General features: G+C 50.2%; 1 protein-coding gene across 1 annotated transcript in view; it reads left to right on the top strand.

The window, feature by feature from the left end:
• The window catches only part of GART (phosphoribosylglycinamide formyltransferase, phosphoribosylglycinamide synthetase, phosphoribosylaminoimidazole synthetase), a 34,719-nt gene extending 15,833 nt beyond the window's left edge, over nucleotides 1-18,886 (top strand). Inside the window, exons 9-23 of the mRNA XM_058018869.1 lie at nucleotides 452-539; nucleotides 920-1,005; nucleotides 1,573-1,741; nucleotides 2,253-2,484; nucleotides 5,763-5,857; nucleotides 6,801-6,910; nucleotides 7,550-7,748; nucleotides 8,785-9,033; nucleotides 9,327-9,479; nucleotides 10,558-10,761; nucleotides 11,025-11,156; nucleotides 11,703-11,833; nucleotides 13,569-13,710; nucleotides 16,254-16,369; nucleotides 17,530-18,886. Coding sequence (XP_057874852.1) covers nucleotides 452-539; nucleotides 920-1,005; nucleotides 1,573-1,741; nucleotides 2,253-2,484; nucleotides 5,763-5,857; nucleotides 6,801-6,910; nucleotides 7,550-7,748; nucleotides 8,785-9,033; nucleotides 9,327-9,479; nucleotides 10,558-10,761; nucleotides 11,025-11,156; nucleotides 11,703-11,833; nucleotides 13,569-13,710; nucleotides 16,254-16,369; nucleotides 17,530-17,712 — 2,289 coding nt within the window. The 3' untranslated portion in view covers nucleotides 17,713-18,886. The remainder of the gene's footprint in view (nucleotides 1-451; nucleotides 540-919; nucleotides 1,006-1,572; nucleotides 1,742-2,252; nucleotides 2,485-5,762; nucleotides 5,858-6,800; nucleotides 6,911-7,549; nucleotides 7,749-8,784; nucleotides 9,034-9,326; nucleotides 9,480-10,557; nucleotides 10,762-11,024; nucleotides 11,157-11,702; nucleotides 11,834-13,568; nucleotides 13,711-16,253; nucleotides 16,370-17,529) is intronic.
• The last annotated feature ends 1,356 nt before the right edge of the window (nucleotides 18,887-20,242 follow it).

The raw sequence follows: 20,242 nt of genomic DNA, 5'->3' as shown, positions 1-20,242 counted from the left end.
AAAGAGAGAGTATCTCCACTGAATTACCTGGAATTCCAAAGCAGGCAGTGCTATTTCTGCAACCTGGTGTCTGATTGGGATTTAAGTTAGGAAATGCTGCTCATCAGAACCAAGGGCCTAAAACCACAGGTTTGCTTTGTGCCAGACAAAGCTCATGGTGAATTTTGGCTGTGGCTTAAAGTACGTGAAATGCTGCTCATCAGAACCAAGGGCCTAAAGCCACAGTTCTGCTTTGTGCCAAACAAAGCTCATGGTGAATTTTGGTTGTGGCTTAAGGTGGTTGGGGGTTTGTTTGATAGGGAACTTCTGTGGGCAGAAATAGAGAGAAAAACATTCTTAGCTTTCCATTGGAGTGAGCAAGAGGCCATCCAAGAATTCTGCTTGGCTCTTAAAAACACAAAGCCAAGCCCTCCCTTTTTACAGACACTGGTTTCCAATCCTTTCTTATCAGATTTCTAAAGACCTGCTGCAGAAGATCAGAGAGACTGTTCTTCAGAAGACTGTTGATGGCATGAGGAAAGAAGGAGTCCCCTATGTGGGTATGTACAAGACTTTAAGATTTTTAATCATAATGAAAACAACCTTTTATTTTGCTTTTTCCTCTTTGTATCCTGACACACTGGAGGTTAAGGGGAAACAACTTTGATTTATGAGGAACTGGGTTTGGTACCAGCCTTGATTCAGGGTCCATGGAAATCAGCAGAGGTCATGAACAGGGAATAATTCCTCAACTGAGGAGGAGCAGAAAGGAAAATGTTCCAAAATGAGCTGTAAAATTGTGACAGCTATTTCTGCCTCATTTATTGTTACCATTTCTCAAATTCACTGAGCACAGGTGGCAGCCTTTTACACCCTGTTACCAACAGATTCAAAACAAGTGAGTTACTGAGAGATCTTTATGTCTCATGTTTTGTTCCAGGTGTGCTTTATGCTGGATTAATGCTCACCAAAGATGGCCCTAAAGTTCTGGAGTTTAACTGCAGATTTGGTGACCCAGAGTGCCAGGTGAGTTATTTTGTACAATTTGCCATTATGGGAGGAGTAAAATCTGTGACCATCTACCACTGTTGTTGACCAGATTTGGGGTGAATAATCAGAATTTTAAATCACCAGTATTTAAAACATTTGGGTTGTTTGTTCAAGGCAGAAGGTCTGTAAGGAAATTGTTCCATTCCAGAGAGGATTTCAGTAGGCTGGACTCAAATCTGGGCTTTGCAAAGGTCAGCTTGAGAAGAGCTCAGCACTTCCCTGTCTTTTCTGGAATGGATTCTGGATTTTTCCTTGCTCCCTGTTGACAAGTGGAACAAAACTCTTAATTTCTACTCTTCAGAACAAATGAGGTTCTTTGTCCTCACCCTTTCCTCTCCATATGTAGCAATTCCTTTACCCACAGAAATTCCCTGCAAGGATGAGTATTTCTAAGATTATCTCTCAGATGACCCACTGCATGCCTGATGTGTGAAAGCACAATATGTGGGCATATTTAATTCTGCTTTTTCAGCTGCATTGGTGTCTTTCCAAGGCCAGGGAAGGCAATGACCCCCTTTGATTTGCTGCTGTGTGTTCCTGCAGGTGATTCTGCCCCTGCTCAGGAGTGACCTGTACGAGGTGATGCAGGCAGTGCTCAGCAGGAGGCTGGCCAGCTCCATGCCAGCCTGGAGAGAGGACAGTGCAGCTGTCACTGTGGTCATGGCCAGCCAAGGCTACCCAGGGACATATCCCAAGGGCTTGGAAATAACAGGTAAATGGAGCAGAGGAGCTGCAGGAGCCTCATTGCCCCCCAGCCTCTCCCTGTTCTCTGCTGCTGCATGAAGGAACTGGAACTGAGATTCGTAGAAACCCTGGTCCTGGCTCAGCAAGAGCAGCTGGATTTTCACACATCTCAGTTTATTCTGGTGTATTTTCAGTTCTCCATGCTGCTGTTATTTGATATTGGCACAGCATTGATATTTAATTCCTGCTGCAGCCAGGTGGTTCTGATCAGGGTTTTGGGTCACGTTCGTGCTGATGTTTGTCACTGAGGCATAAAACCCCAGCTGCAATCAGATGTTGTGTGCCACATCCCTGAGCACACAGCTAGGCTTGTCTCTCCTCCAGAGGTATTTTTTACAGATTTATTCCCTTTTTTACAGACTTACTCCCATTTCCCAGCAGGATCACCCTGACTTTGCCTGTGGCTTTCAGACAGAAAGCGTTTGGTCTCTCACTGAGAGCATTCTAACCAAGAGCTGGTGTTTGTCACCCACCCGCAGGGCTTGCCAAGGCCAGGCAGCTGGGGCTGGAGGTGTTCCACGCAGGCACAGCCCTGAAGGACGGCCGGGTGGTCACCAGTGGGGGCAGAGTGCTCACGGTCACGGCCATCAAGGAGGACCTGCCCGCGGCGCTGCAGGCGGCCAACCTGGGGGTGGCTGCCATCCACTTCCAGGGGGCCATCTTCAGGAGGGACATTGGCCACCGGGCCATTGCCTTCCTCAGGCAATCCAGGTAGATATTCCCACTCCCTGACATGGCAATAATGGGGGTCAAAAGGATCTGAGCACATCCCTGGGTGATATTGATAAGTTCGAACCCCATCCGTGTACTCACCGTCAGCAAGACCAGCCAAGGCAGGAATATTTTGAATGCCTGATGTTCTTACTCTCCTAAATCTGAGTTAAACTACAGTGACAAGCACAGAGGAGTGATCTGCCTTGCTGCAGTTGTTAGGCCTTGTTTAGGGAAGGTCAACTTCTGCTTCTTGGGCTTTGGATCACAGATTTGCTCTGGTTTGTTTTGGATCACAGATTTGCTCTGGGTTTGTTTTGGATCACAGATTTGCTCTGGGTTTGTTTTGGATCACAGCTTTTGCTCTGGATTTGTCTTGTCCCGAAGTCTGATATTCAATATCATGAAATGAAAAGTCATGTAGTATCATGAAATGAAAAACCGTTTAATATCTTGAAATGTGGTCCCAGCCCCAGCCTGCCAGAGCTCCAGGAGTGTTTGGGCAGCTCTGCCAGGGATGTCCGTGTGGAGTTTTTGGGGTGTCTGTGCAGGGTCAGGGCTTGGACTGCATGATTCCTGTGGGTCCCTTCCAGCTCAGGAGATTCTGGAATTTGATATATTAACAAAGTTCAAGCTGGCTTACTGGTTCTTTTTTAGCTTTTAGAAATGGTTAAAATCACCTTGAACCCCCCACCTTGTTGGGATTTACATTTTACTGGCATAGCTGCCTAACACCAGGGTAGGATTCATCCCTTCTTTCCATTCTCATCCCTTTAATTGGCTCAGTATTTACTGTAAGACTCTGGAGATCATATGGGTGTGGGTTTGTTTGTTTTTTTTTAATAGTAGGGAGTCTTGTTGCATCTTTAATGTTCCTGAAAGCTTCTTGTAGTTTTTTAAATCATTTTTACCTAATAAGAAAAACTGCTCTGCTCCAAAGAGCTCCCAACATGTCTTTTCCCAAGGGGTCTTTTTGTAGGCTGGGAAACACATCAGTGACAGTTCTGTTGCTGCTGGCAGTGTATCCTGATTAGCATTTTGTAAAATTATCATCAATAAACTTCCTAAAAGAACAAGGGTGTTGGTATTTAGTCTTCTTTCTCTCTCAAGTGCTCTGCATCTGTTGACAAGGTGGAATTGGGATTTGTAGCAGGGAAAAAAGCCCCCAAACCAGGTCAGTGAGGCTAGAGGAGGCTCTGGGAGCAGTTCCCTCCCGGTGTTCATTCCTTCCAGCCCCTGGAATGGCTGCCTGGAGGATCCCTCCTGCACAGGGAGGCTCCTGGGGCTGCTGCAGGCACTGCCCTGGAGCTGGGCTGGCTTAGAAAGGACCTTAAAGCTCATCCTGTCCATGGCAGGGACACCTTCCCCTCTCCCAGGGTGCTCCAAGCCCCAGAGTCCCCTCTGGACTCAGTGAGGAAGGGGGACGGCTCTGGAATCAGGACTCAGCTCCTCTTGGCAGCCTGGCAGGATCCAGTCCTCAGGCATTTCACCTCAGGAAAACAGACAGAATGCTTAAAGAAAAGTATTCCAGAAAATTTAAAGAACTAAAGATTCATTTAAAGGATCAAAGCAAAAAGAAAATTTAACAAATTTGAAATGCTCCTAAAAATATGGTGCAAATCTGGTGGACATTCATCATATTCAGACTGAAAGGGGCTGACTTTGATCTCTGGTTGTTGCAGGCCAATATTTCCCTGAGTCTTATTCACAGCCTGAGCAGCTGCCTGTGGTGATTCTTGTCTTCCTGCCAGTTTTTGGGCAGGGTGTGCTGGGAGTGCAGACACCTTTGGATTTTCCTGGCAACGCTCTCCTGGGCCAGTTCTTCTGGCTCTTGAAGTCTTTATCAATTCCAGATATTCCAGCAATGATCTTCACCAGAGAAATACCTTTGATCCTAAAAAAATCCTCCCACATCTTAAAATAAGATTCAATAGGCAGAGTACAAAAATATTTACTGCATTTAGTGCAAATGTAGGCATTTGTGTCTGTCTCTGACTTTTTCAGTGTTTGCTGAATTCTTGACCTGGTTCTTGAGGTGGGTTTTGTGGATTAACTGAATTTTTTTGTTCAGCTGAGTTAATTCTAAATGGGTTTCAGTTGTTTTGTTGTATTTGTCCTTGTTAATCAACACCCTCAGAATTGAAACTTCAGGCTGAATCCCATGCATAGGAGAGAGAAAACAGGGATGGATCTAAAATAGGGATGCACCTGGTTCATGCCACTGACAGCCTGGGAACAACAACTGCTCAGCTGGCACGAGCCTGAGTGTTTGCTGCAGTGAAAAGTCATGAAATCCCTGTCCCCAGAATGGAAAGGTCCTTCTGTAAACATGAGCTGGTGTCCCCAGGGAGCTGTGGGGACACACAGGTGACACCAGTTTGTACCAGGGTGTTGATCTTGCATAAACCCCACCCAGAGCTCACAGACATCTCCTCTAGGTTCCTGAGCCTTAGGAGCCTGGGTCTTTTGAAGGAAATATATTTTATGTTCTTTATTGAAAGCCCATTGAAGTAAGAGAGGCATGGCTGCTTCTGAGGTGGGATCATTGCAGTGACAAGGAGAGGCAACCTTAGAGCAGCAGCTGGAAAAGCCTGGAAGGATCCTGGGGGTTATTGATTCACCTTGGGGGTGGAAAAGTGACTTCAGCTCAGTCCTGCTCTGACCCAGCCGTGCATTTCTGTGCTTGGTTTCGTTTGGGTTGGTTTGGTTTGGTTGGGTTTGATTTGGGTTGGGTTGGTTTGGTTTGATTTGGATTGGTTTGGTTTGGTTTGGTTTGATTTGGATTGGTTGGGTTTGATTTGGATTGGTTTCGTTTGGGTTGGTTTGGTTTGGTTTGTTTTGGTTTGGGTTGGTTTGGTTTGGTTTGGGTTGGTTGGGTTTGCTTTGGTTCGGGTTGGTTGGGTTTGCTTTGGTTCAGAGCTTTCCCACTGACACCTCAAGGCCTGGAGCTCTGGGCTGGGGACAAGGTGGGGATCAGTCACAGCTGGGACTCCATGGGTTGTATGGATTCAAACCCTGCAAAATCAGATCTGTGCTGCTATTTTACCTTGTCAGGGGTTTGGTTGTTGGGTTTATTTTGGGGTTTGGCTATGTGATCCCAATGTTCTGATACCATCTTCAAAACTCTGGAATTTTCCACCTGCTGCTCCTGGCAGTGCCTCCTCAGGCAGCAGGATGGGATTCTGCACCGTTCACCCACCCAGGGATGTACAGAAGTAAATATTATTTGGAAATACCTCCAGTAATCAGCTGCCATGCATTTTTCCCCACTCTTGCAGAGGCCTGACCTACAAGAACAGTGGGGTGGACATTGAAGCAGGGAACACTTTGGTGCAGAAGATCAAACCCTTTGCTGCAGCCACATCCAGGTCAGGTAAGACCAGAACCTTCTGCTCCTGCTCTGGTCACTTCTTGGCAGTGAGGTTTACCAGTTGATCTTGATAAAAAGCTCATCTTTATGTGCCCTGCCTGTTTCTAGATGACACAAGAAAGCCTGTGGTAAGCAAATGCCAGTGATTTTATTGCAAATGCACAGCTTTTAACCCCCACATGGCTCTAAACTCCACCTCCTGAATGCCAGGAGTGTTACAGAGCACAGTTCAGCACTGTGTAAGGATAAATGCAAGGAAAAATTTCACCATTAAGAACTGAGTTTGATTCCATGGATTGTTATTTCTTGCACAGTGAACTCCATCATTTGGGGGGATGAATGTTTAGACAGGTTATGAGATGTAGAATTCCTGAGACAGATGTGGAACCCACCTCTTTTGCTCAGTTGAATCAGCATTGATTCATCCTTGGGTTTGGGGCTCAGGCACATCTTGCTCTAGCAAATTCTTGTAGTTCTTCAGACAGATTTAAAATATTCATTTATTTAAAATATTCATTTATTTAAAATATTCATTTATGGAATGGCCCTTTTATTTCAAATGGACTGAGAACCTTCTAATGAAGTCAGGTATACACAGAGGGGAAAATATAGATTATCTCACACCAGTACAACCATCTTACCACAATTCCTCCTGTGTTTCAGAGAAACCTTAGTGCAAGGGGGAAACCTCTCCGTTACAGGAATTACTGACTGCTCAGTCACAAAGTTGGGGATTTTTAGGCTTAGGCTAATGATGAATTAAAAAGGCAAAGCCAACCTAAGCAGATTAGGAGCTCCTCAGTGAAAAGGTTCTAAATGGCAGAGAAAAGTTTCCTGGTGCCAAAGCAAAGCCGTGTTGCCAAACCTTGGAGAGAATTTGTGCTGGAGATGCTGGGGAAGCCCCTGGGAGTAAAGCTGGGCTGTTTCTCCTTTTCCTGGCTGGCAGGCTGCAATGCAGAGCTTGGAGGCTTTGCTGGGCTCTTTGACCTGAAGGCAGCTGGTTACAGAGATCCCATCCTGGTGTCCGGAACCGACGGCGTCGGCACCAAACTCAAGGTAAGGTGGAAATCCACCCAAAGGAGGAAAAACAGCACAGAAGGGAAAAGGTTCTGTCACAAAATAGCAGCTGTCCTGGAAAAATACATATTGGTCTTTCTGAAAAAGGGGATGGAAACTGAAATTGCCTTTCTTCAGGCAAAAGAATTAAATACCTGTAAATAGCCAGATATGCTGACACCTGATACTATCAACTGATATGATAATATCAACTATCAGAAGTTGATATGATAATATCATCAATAAATGTCAGAAGTTGATAAGATGCCTAAAATAACTGGGTTTAAATATTAAGAATATAACCAGGAATCTTGTTTCACAAAGGCAGCATCTCCACCCTCAAAAAAGATTAATTGATGGGGAAAAACATTTAATCCCAGGTTTGCTGTTGTGTTTGGGCTGCAAGGAAACCCTTTCGCAGCAGTTTCCTTCTCAGTGCCTTTTGGATTTGCCAGTGGAGACAGGAATAATTCCTGAAGAGAGTTAGGAGAGGATAATAAACAAAGCTGCTCCTCAAAGAGCACCTGGAGGGATTTTGGCCCATTGCTCACAGACTCTGCTCCTGATTTCAGTCCCTTGCAGACCCTGCCTGTGCTCCAGGGGCCCAGAGCTGATCCCAGGCTTCTCCCTGTCTTGCAGATTGCTCAGGAGTGCCAGAAACACGACACCATCGGGCAGGACCTGGTGGCCATGTGTGTCAATGACATCCTGGCCCAGGGGGCTGAGCCCCTCTTCTTCCTGGATTATTTTGCCTGCGGCAAACTCGACGTGGACGTGGCTCAGGGCGTCATTGCAGGAATTGCTGATGCCTGCAGGAAGGCTGGATGTGCTCTTTTGGGTAGGAACACTTCTCAGGGGGACCTGAGAAACCTTCTGCAAGGTCTTTTAGTTGGTGTGAATGCAGTTGGTTTCCTACTCGGTGGAAGAATCTGGGAGGAGTGAAAAAGCAAAATGTTCCATGTCTTTGCTTTCAGGGAACTTGATGTGAATCACAGTGGAAGGAGACAGTGCTTTAAAAGTTTAGGTTAAATTTAGATTAGGTTTAGGTACAGATTTAAGTTAGATGTTGAGAAAAGGTTCTGTCCTTTTTTCCAAATTTTAGGGAAGTTAGGAACACAAGTCCTTTCTCAGTGGGTGTCATTTTGGGTCTGTTTATAAGCTTTGAACAAGAGGCTCTTTATGCTCTGGTTTACTTTTTTCCTGCATGAACTGTTGGTCAGCTTTATGTTTGTTTTAAGGTGTTCTCTGCATTTATCAAATATAATCACCCCATTCATGCTGCAGCAAGGTCTGTGTTAGGTGAAACCTTGTGATGAAACCACCAAAATGTCAAGATTTTATCTCCAGTTCAAGATTTTCAAACCCCACAGGCCTTTCTGCAAGAGCTGAACCTTCAGCTCAACAAATTTAACTCATAACCCCCCTGACAGTGAGGGGGTGAGGGCTCATCTCTTCCCTGGTTTTGCACAATTATTTGTGGATTTAAGTGGTGGGTGGCCAAGCAGCTCTCCGTCCTCCATTTGATCCAGCCCTCATTAAATACAGCTGAAACACCAGGACTGAAAAAGCAGGGGAAGCTGGAGCACAGGGCAGGGAGTGCAAAGTGGGAAGAGGAGAGAAAAAGGCAGGATTTTACCCAGAGCAGCTGGGGCTGCCCCTGGACCCCAAGGCCAGGTTGGGCACTGGGGCTTGGAGCAGCCTGGGACAGTGGGAGGTGTCCCTGCCAGGGTGCAATGAGATGAGCTTTAAAATCCCTTCCAACCCAAACCAGGGATGAGATGAGCTTTAAAATCCCTTCCAAGCCAAGCCATTGTGGGATTCCATGATCAAAGCCAGGCTGTTTCAGCCCCTCTCTGCTGTGTTTTGGTCCCCAGGAGGAGAAACGGCCGAGATGCCGGGGATGTATCCCCCTGGCGAGTACGACCTGGCTGGCTTTGCTGTGGGGGCCGTGGAGAGAGGGCAGATGCTGCCCCAGCTGGACAGGATCACTGAGGGGGACGTGGTCATCGGGGTGGCATCTTCTGGGGTCCACAGCAACGGCTTCAGCCTCGTCAGGAAGATCGTGGAGAAGTCGTCCCTGGATTTCTCCTCCCGCGTCGGGGTCTCCGGGGACCAGACTCTGGGTACTGCTTCCTCCTGAGCTTCCTCCCAGCTGGGCCTTTGAAACTTTCTCAGGCACCAAAAAAAGAAAATCATTCCATCTTTAGCATGTTTTCATCTTTTTCTTTTCCTGAGAGTCTCATGTGCGGGGAAGAAACAAAGGGAGGGGGATAAATAATTAATTGTGGGCTAAAATGACAAAGGTAAAACTTTGTGTGTCTCTCCAGTACAATGCTCATTACTATCCAAACTGCTGTTTTGAGATTCCCCCCATTTTGTACTGATTCCCATTTCTCTCCATGCTTTCCCTGGGCAGGAGAGCTGCTGTTGACCCCAACCAAGCTCTACAGCAAGACCCTGCTGCCCGTGCTGCGCTCGGGCCACGTCAAAGCCTACGCCCACATCACCGGAGGGGGCCTGCTGGAAAACATCCCCAGGGTCCTCCCAGACTCCCTGGGCGTCGTTCTAGGTGAGAGAGAAGGAGAGCTGTGGAAAAACCCTCACCTTACTGTGCCTTGCTGTGGCCACAGCAGCTGAGCTGTGCTGGAGGAGCTGGACGTGTCTCTCTAGAAATGTTTGAGTTTTTCCTTGCACCTGAACCAGAGCCAGTCAAAACAGCTAGTGCCTCCTTTGTGGTGGAAAGACTGCTCCCCACTGAATTCCTTCCCCTGGGGGTGTTTGGGATTGGATTTCATAGGACACTTGCAAGAAGAAAACAGCATTACCAGCATTCCCAAGTCAGCCGCACCATTTGCAATTCCCTACGAAATTATTGCTAATTAAATGATACTCATGAAGTTTTCAATTAGCATTCAGAGGTGCTTGTGAGCTCAGGGAGAGCTCCTGCTGTTTGGCTTCATCAATCCTCAGCACTCTCCCCTCAGGTGTGCTGGAAAGGTTTCACTGCTGGGGAAGGTGGGAAAAGGCTGGCACAGGTTGTGAGAGCTCACGGGGTTGTACAATAAAACAAGGAATTAATAGTGAGTTCTGAACTCAAGAACTGCACATGAATCATTTTCCACTTGTCCACTGATAAATATTTATGTGTGTGTGCACCTCTGCTCTGGGCCAGGCTGGGAGAGCTGGGAATGCTCAACCTGGAGAGGAGAAGCTGCAGGGAGAGCTCCGAGCCCCTGGCAGGGCCTGCAGGGGCTCCAGCAGAGCTGCAGAGGGACTGGGGACAAGGCCTGCAGGGACAGCACCCAGGGAATGGCTGCCAGTGCCAGAGGGCAGGGCTGGGTGGGATCCTGGCCATGAGGGTTTAAGGTCCCTTCCCACCCAAACCATTCTGTGATTCCATGGATCTGTAGAAACTGGGATAGAACCATTTTCAAAGAGAACATGACAAGAAAGAAATTTCCTGTCCTTGGAATTCCTTTCCAGTGCTTTGTCCAGAAGCATTTTTGTGCTGCTGTAAGTCATCCTCACATGGTTGGAAGTGGGGCAGTGGGGGATTTTTGTGACAGATTTTGCCTCTTAACACCCCAATAATTGTAGTCCATTGGCAGCAATTCCCACTCTTGATCTGTATTTCCCATTCTCTTCAGATGCTCTCACGTGGAAGATCCCTGAAATCTTCTGCTGGCTGCACAAGGAAGGGAACCTGTCTGAGGAGGAGATGGCCCGGACCTTCAACTGTGGGCTGGGGGCAGTGCTGGTGGTGCAGCAGGAGAGGGCCCAGCAGGTGCTCAGGGACATCCAGGGACACGAGACCGCCTGGCTCATCGGCAGAGTGGTGCCCCTGCAGAAAGGTTACTGCAGCTTGCTCTGCCTTGGGGGAAACCAGCAGAAATGAGAAGCAGAGGGAAATTCCCTTGTCTGGGAGTCTTCATGAGGTGAAAACCTCTGCACTGGCACCTCCCTGACTTTTTTTGTGGGGGTATTGAACTGATTATCAATTATTATTATTAGAGTTCATTAATCTCTCCCATGGGGGCTTTTCTCCTCTCTCTGTTTCTCCCTTTACTGACACTTTGTTTTGCTGTTTTTTGGGTTTTTCCTTGTGCCTGCTCAGGCTCTGACAGCGTTAAAGTCCTCAATCTGCATCGGGCCCTGCAAGCAAACAGGTCCCTGTGTGTGCAGAGCCACATCCAGGGCAAGATCCAGACAGGCAAAATGAAGGTTGCTGTCCTCATCTCTGGAACAGGTGAGTGCTGCTCTTTGCTGCCCTGGGATGCAGCCTGTGCAGGAGGGAATTCAGCTTGCATTTAAAGTCCCTGCAGTTCTCCATGGGCACTCTGGTAGGTTCTAGCAGGCAGGGGAGATGTTGTGCTTGGATTGATGTCAGTCACAAACCTCTTTTAACCTCTGCTGTAAACTGGGTTCAGTTTATCCCCAAACCTCTGCAGGTGTCCAGATTCAGGCTCCCACTCTGCCCTGTAGGAACAGCAGCATCATTTCACAGATAGAGCAGAAGTTCTTCTTGCCATGTAGAACTCCATCTATTCTATTTCCAGTGTTCCCAATCACTAAGGCCACCAATCCAGTGCTATCAATTACAGTTTCCAAGTGCAGCTGCCAGGAAAGGCCTTCAGCTGTCTGAATCAGCTCCCAGCAAATCAATTAAAAAAGGATTAAAGTTTCATCAGGGCTGTTTGGTTTGGTCTCCCCCTCAGTGATGCTTATTTAAAGCCTCTTCCAGCTGTTCCCTCTATTTATTCTCAGGATCCCTGAGTTATTCTCTGTCCCCCAGGCACAAACCTGGAAGCCCTCATCAACAGCACAAAGAAAGACACCAGCTATGCACAGATAGTTCTGGTTATCTCCAACAAACCTGGTGTGGAGGGGCTGAGGAAAGCTGAGAGAGCTGGGATTCCTACAAGGGTGAGCATTTCCTTTTGTAATAGCCACCTTTGGTTGGGACTGCAGCAGGAAGGTGTTGATGAGTTTAATGGGGTAACACATGGGCTGGTAGGGAGCGTTGGCTTTTCTTTCTTGGTCTGTTGTGAACTTGTGACAGCAAAATCCTTCCTTTTCTCCCTCTCTGCCAGCAATCCTGATGCTCTGGGGACAGTTATTGCATTAAACCAGCATAAAACTTCCAGTTACAGCTTAAACTTTGTCAGTTGCTTAACTGTAGGGCATTGACACTGAAGTACCAATCTATTTCACGTGAATTTAATTTTAAAATGACCTGGTGGTTGATTTGAATGGAATAGAGAGGTCACACTCAGTGGGGCCTCCCTGGGTATTGCCTCAGGCTCCCCAGGAATCATTCCCAGGGCTCCCTGAGCTTCCATGGGTTTTGTGTGCCTTCCCTTTGTGTGCCAGATCTGAAATGATCCTGTTGTCACTTAGAAACCCTTTGCAGTCACTGTTCCCTGCTGAATACAGACCCAGGGAAACTGGGGCCCAGACTTTGCTCCTTTATTGGTGCTGGGATCTGTGCTGGTGCTGCAGCTCCTCCTTGGGAGGACACAAAGGGCACTGGGGAAATGTGAAGAACAAACAGAGAATCACAGACTGGCCTGGCTGGGAAAGGCCCTGAACGCCCAACCGGTGCCAGCCCCAGGGTTTTTATCAGGGAAAAACCAGTGTGGGAGAGCTGATGGCCCTGGGGGCTCAGCTGAGGACTGAGGGGTGGGACAGGCACAGGGGCAGAGGCTGGTGCAGCCCAGGGCTGGTCTCTGTGCCCAGTGCCTGCTGTCCCTGTCACCTGAGCAGCCCTGGCTTTTCCCAAACCACCCCTGTGACTCTGGTGACCTTTGACAGGGGCTTCTGTTGAAGAGTGGGTGCTCTAGGTTAGGTAATGGTCCCTTATCCTGCTTAAATCAGGGGATCTGCCCTGGGTGGAAAACACACAGCTCAGGCTGGGAGAGCTGGGGGTGCTCACCTGGGGAGGAGAAGCTGCAGGGAGAGCTCAGAGCCCCTGGCAGGGCCTGCAGGGGCTCCAGCAGAGCTGCAGAGGGACTGGGGACAAGGCCTGCAGGGACAGCACCCAGGGCATGGCTGCCAGTGCCAGAGGGCAGGGCTGGGTGGGATCCTGGCCATGAGGAATTGTTCCCTGGCAGGGTGGGCAGGCCCTGGCACAGGGTGCCCAGAGCAGCTGGGGCTGCCCCTGCGTCCCTGGCAGTGCCCAAGGCCAGGCTGGACTCTGGGGACAGTGGGAGGTGTCCCTGCCATGGCAGGGGTGGCACTGGGTGGAATTTAAGGTCCCTCCCAACACAAACCAGTCTGGGATTCTGGGATTCCATCATTGTGGGGTAGGGGCTGGTTTAGGAGTTTGTGAGCAGCCTTTTTCCCAAGCTTTTCTGGTGCAGTTTTTGCCACGATTCAACTGCTTATGACTGCCAGAGGCCTTGAAGTGGGGGAAATCTTTGGAAGACTTCAGGATGGCTTAAAGCCCCGCACTTGTAGGGTGTTCCATGGATCACCAAATCCACGTAGGGTGCTCCATAGCATCGAGAGCCGTGGGCTTATCAAGCCAAACGTGTTTGTCCCACTGCCCCCTGTGTGTGGGGAGGAGCACAGGCTGCACCGTGTCTGTCGGCTGGGCACGGAGGGGCTGTTCCTCCTGCTGGAATCCCAGCACATCCCTGTTGTGTGCTTTGGTGCCCAGGTGGTGGAGCACACGAGGTACCAGAGCCGCACCGAGTTCGACAGCGCCGTGGACAAGGTCCTGGAGGAGTTCTCGGTGGAGCTGATCTGCCTGGCCGGCTTCATGCGCATCCTCTCGGGGCCTTTTGTCAAGAAATGGGAAGGTGAGCACAGCTGGGGGGCTGTGCCTGGGCACCAGGGCACTGCAGAGGTTGCCACCAGGAAAAAGAGAGAGGGCACCTGATTAAACATGGTGATGTTCAAAGTTCCCCTCCAACCCTGCCATCCTGGGATTCTGTGAAATGAAACCCTTCCCATCTTGTAAGGAAAAGGATGAGAGGGAAAGGCAGTGCACCTGTGCAGAGCCTGAAGGAAGCCAAGGGCAGACACAAGTCTGGCAGTCTTTGATTTCTTAGAAAATATCTTTTAAAAGGCTGTGAAGGCTTTGTGCCTCTGCACACAGGAGGTGCTGGCAGAGGTAAGCACCCAGCCACTGAGATTCCTTCCCCTGACAGAGGAACCGCTCTGGGTCCTTGTAAAACCACCAAACTGGGCAGCATTTAGCAGTAAAACCACCAAACTGGGCAGCATTTTGCAGTAAAACCACCAAACTGGGCAGCATTTTGCAGTTCTGGGTAAGAAGCCCTGGCCAGTCCCAGGAGCTGCCTGGGTCCATGGTGGGGTGTTCCACAGGCAGATGCAGGCTGTGCTTGCTCAGATGTTCACAGTGTCTCCACTCTGCTCATCTTTTAGTTTTCCAGCTCTCTGAGAGGCTGGTGACACCTTCAGGGCCTGCTCTCCCTGCCCAGCTGTTCCTTTTCTCTCCTCCTGTGTTTTCCAGGAGTCCTGGGCACACAGAGCAGCTGCTGCTTGCTCTGCTTTGGGCCAGGGTTACCTAAAGCTGCCCAGAGCAGGCACAGCCTGGTCAGCCTCTGCCTTGCAGCTTTCACTGTTCTTTGGTGACTTTTGTGTTCCCCTGGGTGTGCCAGCAACATTTCACACCTGAACTTCTTTTCAAACCTCTCTTTAGAATCAGTAGAGCAAAGCAGGCACTCCTGAGAGGCCTTGCTGTGGTTTTGGAGCTGTCAGGTGAAGCCAGTCAGGTGAATTGCTTTTGTTTGTCTCCACTCAGGGCCCAGAGATGGAAGTGCCTGTGCTGGGGGCAGTGTCAGGAGGAGACAGAATCTCTCACTCCAAGGGATGGCTTTGGAGCAGGCAGTCTCTGTACAGGACAGAACAGAACTTCCTCTAGTGCAGAATCTTGTGCAAATAAAGGATTTTACTGCCATCTGATTCAGGGACAGAGCACTGACTCTTGTCCTGCACATTGCAGGATTTGCTTTACCTGCATGACTGTGTGAGAGAAAAGTAAAGACTTTTTCCAGACAGAGGAGTTAAACTAAAGAGTTAGTTAATGAGTTAATGAGTCAAACTCATTTTTTAAATGTCCAGAACTGGACTGAGCTTGAAAACCTGAGCTGGGACCACGAGATGGGAGCTCAGACCTTGAGCTCAGCTCAGGGAGCTGGGCCAGCTGCAGGACCCTGTCCTGGCCCCTGACACCCCTGAATTATCCAGGAAGAATCAATTCCTGCTGCTGCTTTGCTCAAAGCTGCTCCTTTTGCTTTCTCTCTCTCAGTCACAAGGACACTCAGTGGGAGTTATGAAATTCCTTCTTGCTTAACAGCCCTGAAGTGTGAATTATGGCTGTTAACAAAGGACAGGTTAAAGTGTTAATTGTGAGTGATAACAGAGCACAGGTGGAAACAGAACCAAACAAACCCAAGCAAGCAGGAGCCCACATCCCATTCTTATGGGAAATGGAGGCAGAGGAGCAGGGAGGTGTTTCCAGCCCACTGTCCCTGAAACCTTTTGGGCTCAAGCTGCAGGGAGGGAGATGCTTAAAAAGGGTTTTATTTAGATATAAATCTCTATCTGAGACACTCTCTATCTGAGACACTGCTGGACATCAGATGAGACATTTGCTCCTGTAACTTGCCCAGATCTCCAGGGGCAGGGAGTCCCCAAGATGCTGCCAGAAAGAGAGAAGAGTAGAATGGAGATTATAGAAAGAATTAAATAAAATAATGGTAATAGAAACCCTGGAGCAAAGGAGGCTCAGGGGCCCTCGTGGCTCTGCACAAGTCCCTGCCAGGAGGGCACAGCCGGGGGGGTCGGGCTCTGCTGCCAGGGAACAGGGACAGGAGCAGAGGGAGCGGCCTCAGGCTGGGCCAGGGCAGGCTCAGCTGGGACAGCAGCAGCAATTTGCCCATGGAAAGGGAGCTCAGGCCTTGGCAGGGGCTGCCCAGGGAGCTTTGCAGTGCCCATCCCTGCAGGTGTGCCCTGGAGGTGGCACTGAGTGCTCTGGGCTGGGCACAAGGTGGGCACAGCTGGCACTGCATGGGCTGGCAGGGCTGTGCCAGCCCCAGGGGTTTGGGGATCAAAGAAAGACAGGGAGCTGAGGGAAGGGACAGCTACATCAGCCAGTGAGCATTATTAATCCCTGGGGGTGTGTTCAGCCATTCATTGTAACTGCACTCTGCTGATTCAGACACAGACACCGCAGCACTTGGGGCTGGCTGGCTGCTGGCATCTTCAAAACTTGTGAAAAATCCTTTGCACAAATGATTTTGTTCCTCTGTTCGTTGTGGCCCTTTTAGCAGCCTGAAAGTGCTGAAAGGCAATAACCTCAGCTCTGCTTTCCCAGGGAAAATCCTGAACATCCACCCGTCCCTGCTGCCGTCCTTCAAGGGAGCGCACGCGCACAAGCTGGTGCTGCAGGCCGGGGTCAGGGTCACGGGCTGCACCGTGCACTTCGTGGCTGTGAGTACCCCTCTGCCCCTGCATGCTCCCCTGTGAACATCTACTGCACCTCTGCATCCTCCCCTGTGAACATCTGCACCTCCCTGCCCCTCTGCAATCCTCCTCTTTGAACATTCTCACCTCAGAGCCTGCTGGGAGCACCCCAAACCCTCGTGTTTGTTTGATCTCCTGCGCTCTGTGTTCAGAACTTTGCATCCAAAGGAGGTGGAGATTTTATTGTGGCCACACAGTGCTGTAGTTTGCTGGCTCTGGAGAAGGAATGGAAATGGATAATTTGTCCAGGAGTTTAGGCTTTCCCTAAGGGAACTTCTTCCCTAAGCATCCCACTGCTGCCTTCCACCCACTGGAGAGGGGGAATAGTTAATGTAAGGCCTTGGCTAAGCCAAAGCTCTGTTAAACATGGCCCAAACTTCCTGCGTTTTGTCCTACAATCTGCTTTGTTTCTTGCTTTCAAGAAAAAGAAAAAATAGAAACAAACAAACAAAACCCCACTGGAAATGGCAAAAGATTTTTTAAGGAGTGATTAGACGTTTGTGGGAACAGAGCAAAACTTGACAATTTATGCTGGTCAGATCCTAAGTGAAGAAAGAGCAGAGATTTCTCAGCTTCACAGCCATACTTTTTCAGGCCAGGGATCATTGGTTCCCTTTTGGTCACTTCTCAGGGTTCAAAGGTCTCTCCTCTGGCTCCCCTCTCCCTCTGCTGCTGGAATCTGTGTCAGCATTTTTGCTTTCCCTTGGAAAAAGAGAGTGGAATCACTTTTCCCAATAGAAGGGAAAACGGCATTTTTCTCTCTATGCCATGACTCGGGGTTTCTCTGTGTGGCAGCTGCTGAGGAACGGCCCCTGCCCTGCAGGGATCTGCCCCAGCAGCGTTCCAGGGAAGATCTGTCCTGGCTCAGTCAGAGGGGGAGTGAGGCAAGGACTGCACAGAACGTCCCGCCAGCCCAGCCCCTCCTGTCCCTGGGCTTTTCTGGGACAGAATTGTTGCTCCCTGCCGTTCTGCCTCCCTCCTGCTCTCCCTGAACCCTCCCCAGAGCACAGCCAGCCCCAGCCCCTGCTCTCCCCGTCCCACCAGCCCAAACCCCAGCTCCTGCCAGCTCCCCGAGGCACCCCCGGCCTCCCCTCTGTGCCAGCCTGACCTTGCCGTGTCCGCTGCAGGAGGAGGTGGACGCCGGGGCCATCATCTTCCAGGAGGCGGTGCCGGTGAAGCTGGGGGACACGGAGGCCACGCTGGCCGAGCGGGTGAAGGAGGCCGAGCACCGCGCCTTCCCCGCCGCGCTGCAGCTGGTGGCCAGCGGCGCCGTGCGCGTGGGCGAGGCGGGCAAGATCTACTGGAAATAGAGCCGGGCCTGGCACGGGCCTGGCACGGGCTCTGCCCCTCACGGTTCAAATCCCAGGAAAGCCACCAGTGGGAATTTGGGGGCCGCTCCCAGAGGGTGCAGCAATGGCTCCTGTAAGTGCTTCCTCATTTTAATCGCTTCCTTGGCCAACAGTTTGGTTCTCTCAGTCGCGTTCCTGACAACCCCAGTGCAGCCAGGGGGGTCTGAACAGCCCTGGGCTGGGCTGGAGACAACACTGGAGACCCTTCCATGCAAAATCACAATCCGTCTGGGAAGTGCACAGGCCTTTGTCACATGGCTGTCTCCAGCATTGGGATTAACTTCCGCTCGTGCCAGGTGGGGAATGTGGTGAATCTCCAGCTGTGAGTCTCCAGCTGTGAGTCTCCAGCTGTGAGTCTCCAGCTGTTTGCCAGCCACCGGGGCTGTTCCCTAACAGGGACCCTCCCTGTGCTGGGAAGTGCTGCTGAGGGAAACTGCAATGGAAGAGACAGACAAAGGCAGAACCCTCCACTCTAAAAACCTCATCAGACCAGGAAAAGCTGTCTCCCCAAACACCAGTTATTGGATTTTTCTCCATTTGCTGCCTGGTTTGGTGGTGGCCCAGCCCCTTGACACACCCTGCCAATTCCAAACCTGAAGTCCAGCAGATGCCAGCAGCATTCAGTGTCTGCTGCCCCTTTGTCTGCAGCATTCCCATGTGAATCCCACAAATTCCCCTCAGATCCAGGGGTTTATTTTTTCCCATGAGTAGAAAGACCAGACACAAAACACGTCCTTGGCTTGTGAAACATTCCTCAGGAATTCTGAAGTGCCTTTATTCTGGAACCAGCATTTTCACCTGCAATAACACTGAGGGACACCCAGGAATTATGAACATTTGGAAAACAATTGGGGGTTTTGTGCAGCTCAACACTTGTGGTTTTCTTTTAGTATTTTCATATAGTTATGAAACCATTTTAATGTTCTTACTGAAAGGATCAGGTTTCCCACACACAGAGCAGATGAGGTGGTTTGGAGCTCCCCTTAAACACAGATTCAGAGAAATCTGATTTTTAATCAGAGAAAGCAGATTGTATTCTGGGCTCTGATGTCCTGACGGTACTCCCATGTTGGCATATTCTCCTTTGGGATTTGAAATAAAGCCTAATAAATTAAATAAAGAATTCTATCTACAAGTATTTCCTTGGAATTGATTCCCAGGGCTGCTGGGGGGAGGAGGGAAGGGGCTGTACATGGTGTGGGGGCTGTGGGGCAGTGGGGAGGTCACAGCTCCAGCCAGGGAAGGCAGAGGAAATAAAGACTTGGAGGGGTGAAATCAGTGCCTGCTCAGGGAACCAACATCACATTATTGATCAGAGCAGCTGATCACTGCAGAGAGGCCAACAGAGAGAGCTGGCCCAAATCCAATATCCATCACAGGCACCTTGGTCCAGATGGCCATGTGAGCCTGATGTGAAATGGGAGGGACCCCAAATCCCACCCAGTGCCACCCCTGCCATGGCAGGGACACCTCCCACTGTCCCCAGAGTCCAGCCTGGCCTTGGGCACTGCCAGGGATGCAGGGGCAGCCCCAGCTGCTCTGGGCACCCTGTGCCAGGGCCTGCCCACCCTGCCAGGGAACAATTCCTCATTGCCAGGATCCCACCCAGCCCTGCCCTCTGGCACTGGCAGCCATTCCCTGGGTGCTGTCCCTGCAGGCCTTGTCCCCTGTCCCTCTGCAGCTCTGCTGGAGCCCCTGCAGGCCCTGCCGGGGGCTCTGAGCTCTCCCTGCAGCTTCTCCTCCCCAGGTGAGCCCCCCAGCCTGGCTGCAGAGGGGCTCCAGCCCTGGAGCAGCTCTGTGAATCCTCTGGGCTCTCTCCAGCAGCTCCATGACTTTGTTGTCCCAGCAGCAGATCCTGTTTGGGGTTACTCCGGGAAGTTCCCACTGCTCTGCCACAGAAATGGATTCCTGGGAAGGATGAATTCCCCTTGGAAACACCAGATCAGTTTTACAGCTCGAGCCCTGTCCATGTAACACATTTTCTCCTTTACAGGTTGAAAAACAGAACGAAGGAATTCCAAACCTGAAAAGCCAACCTGGCTCCCACCATGGATTGTCCAAGGGGTGTGTGACAAAAGCTGTGATCTCGGGGAAAAGGCTGGGAAGGGAAACTTGGGATACTGAGACATCCAAGAGAAGCACATGGAGGAGAAGGGAAGAGGAGGGAAAATGAGCTGAGCCTGAGCCCCTCAAGGACCCTCCCAGAGCCCCTCAGGGACCGGCCCAGAGCTTTCCCTTGGAAAAAGAAGGTGGAATAATTGAATAATTGAATCCCTCAAGGATCTGCCGAGAGCTCCTCAAGGGACCCGCCCAGAGCCCCTCAAGGGTCTCCCCAGAGCCCCTCAGGGTCCTGCCCAGAGCCCCTCAGGGATCTGCCCAGAGCTTTCCCTTGGAAAAAGAGGGTGGAATAACTGAAGGGCGCCCAGAGCCCCTCAGGTCCTGGCCAGAGCCCCTCAAGGATTCACCCAGAGCCCCTCAAGGATCTGCCCGG

This window comes from Melospiza georgiana, chromosome 2 (assembly GCF_028018845.1).
Source record: "Melospiza georgiana isolate bMelGeo1 chromosome 2, bMelGeo1.pri, whole genome shotgun sequence".
In the NCBI taxonomy this organism is placed as follows: domain Eukaryota; kingdom Metazoa; phylum Chordata; class Aves; order Passeriformes; family Passerellidae; genus Melospiza; species Melospiza georgiana.
The sequence above is the reverse complement of the archived record's forward strand: the minus strand, read 5'-3'. Positions and strand labels throughout refer to the sequence as shown.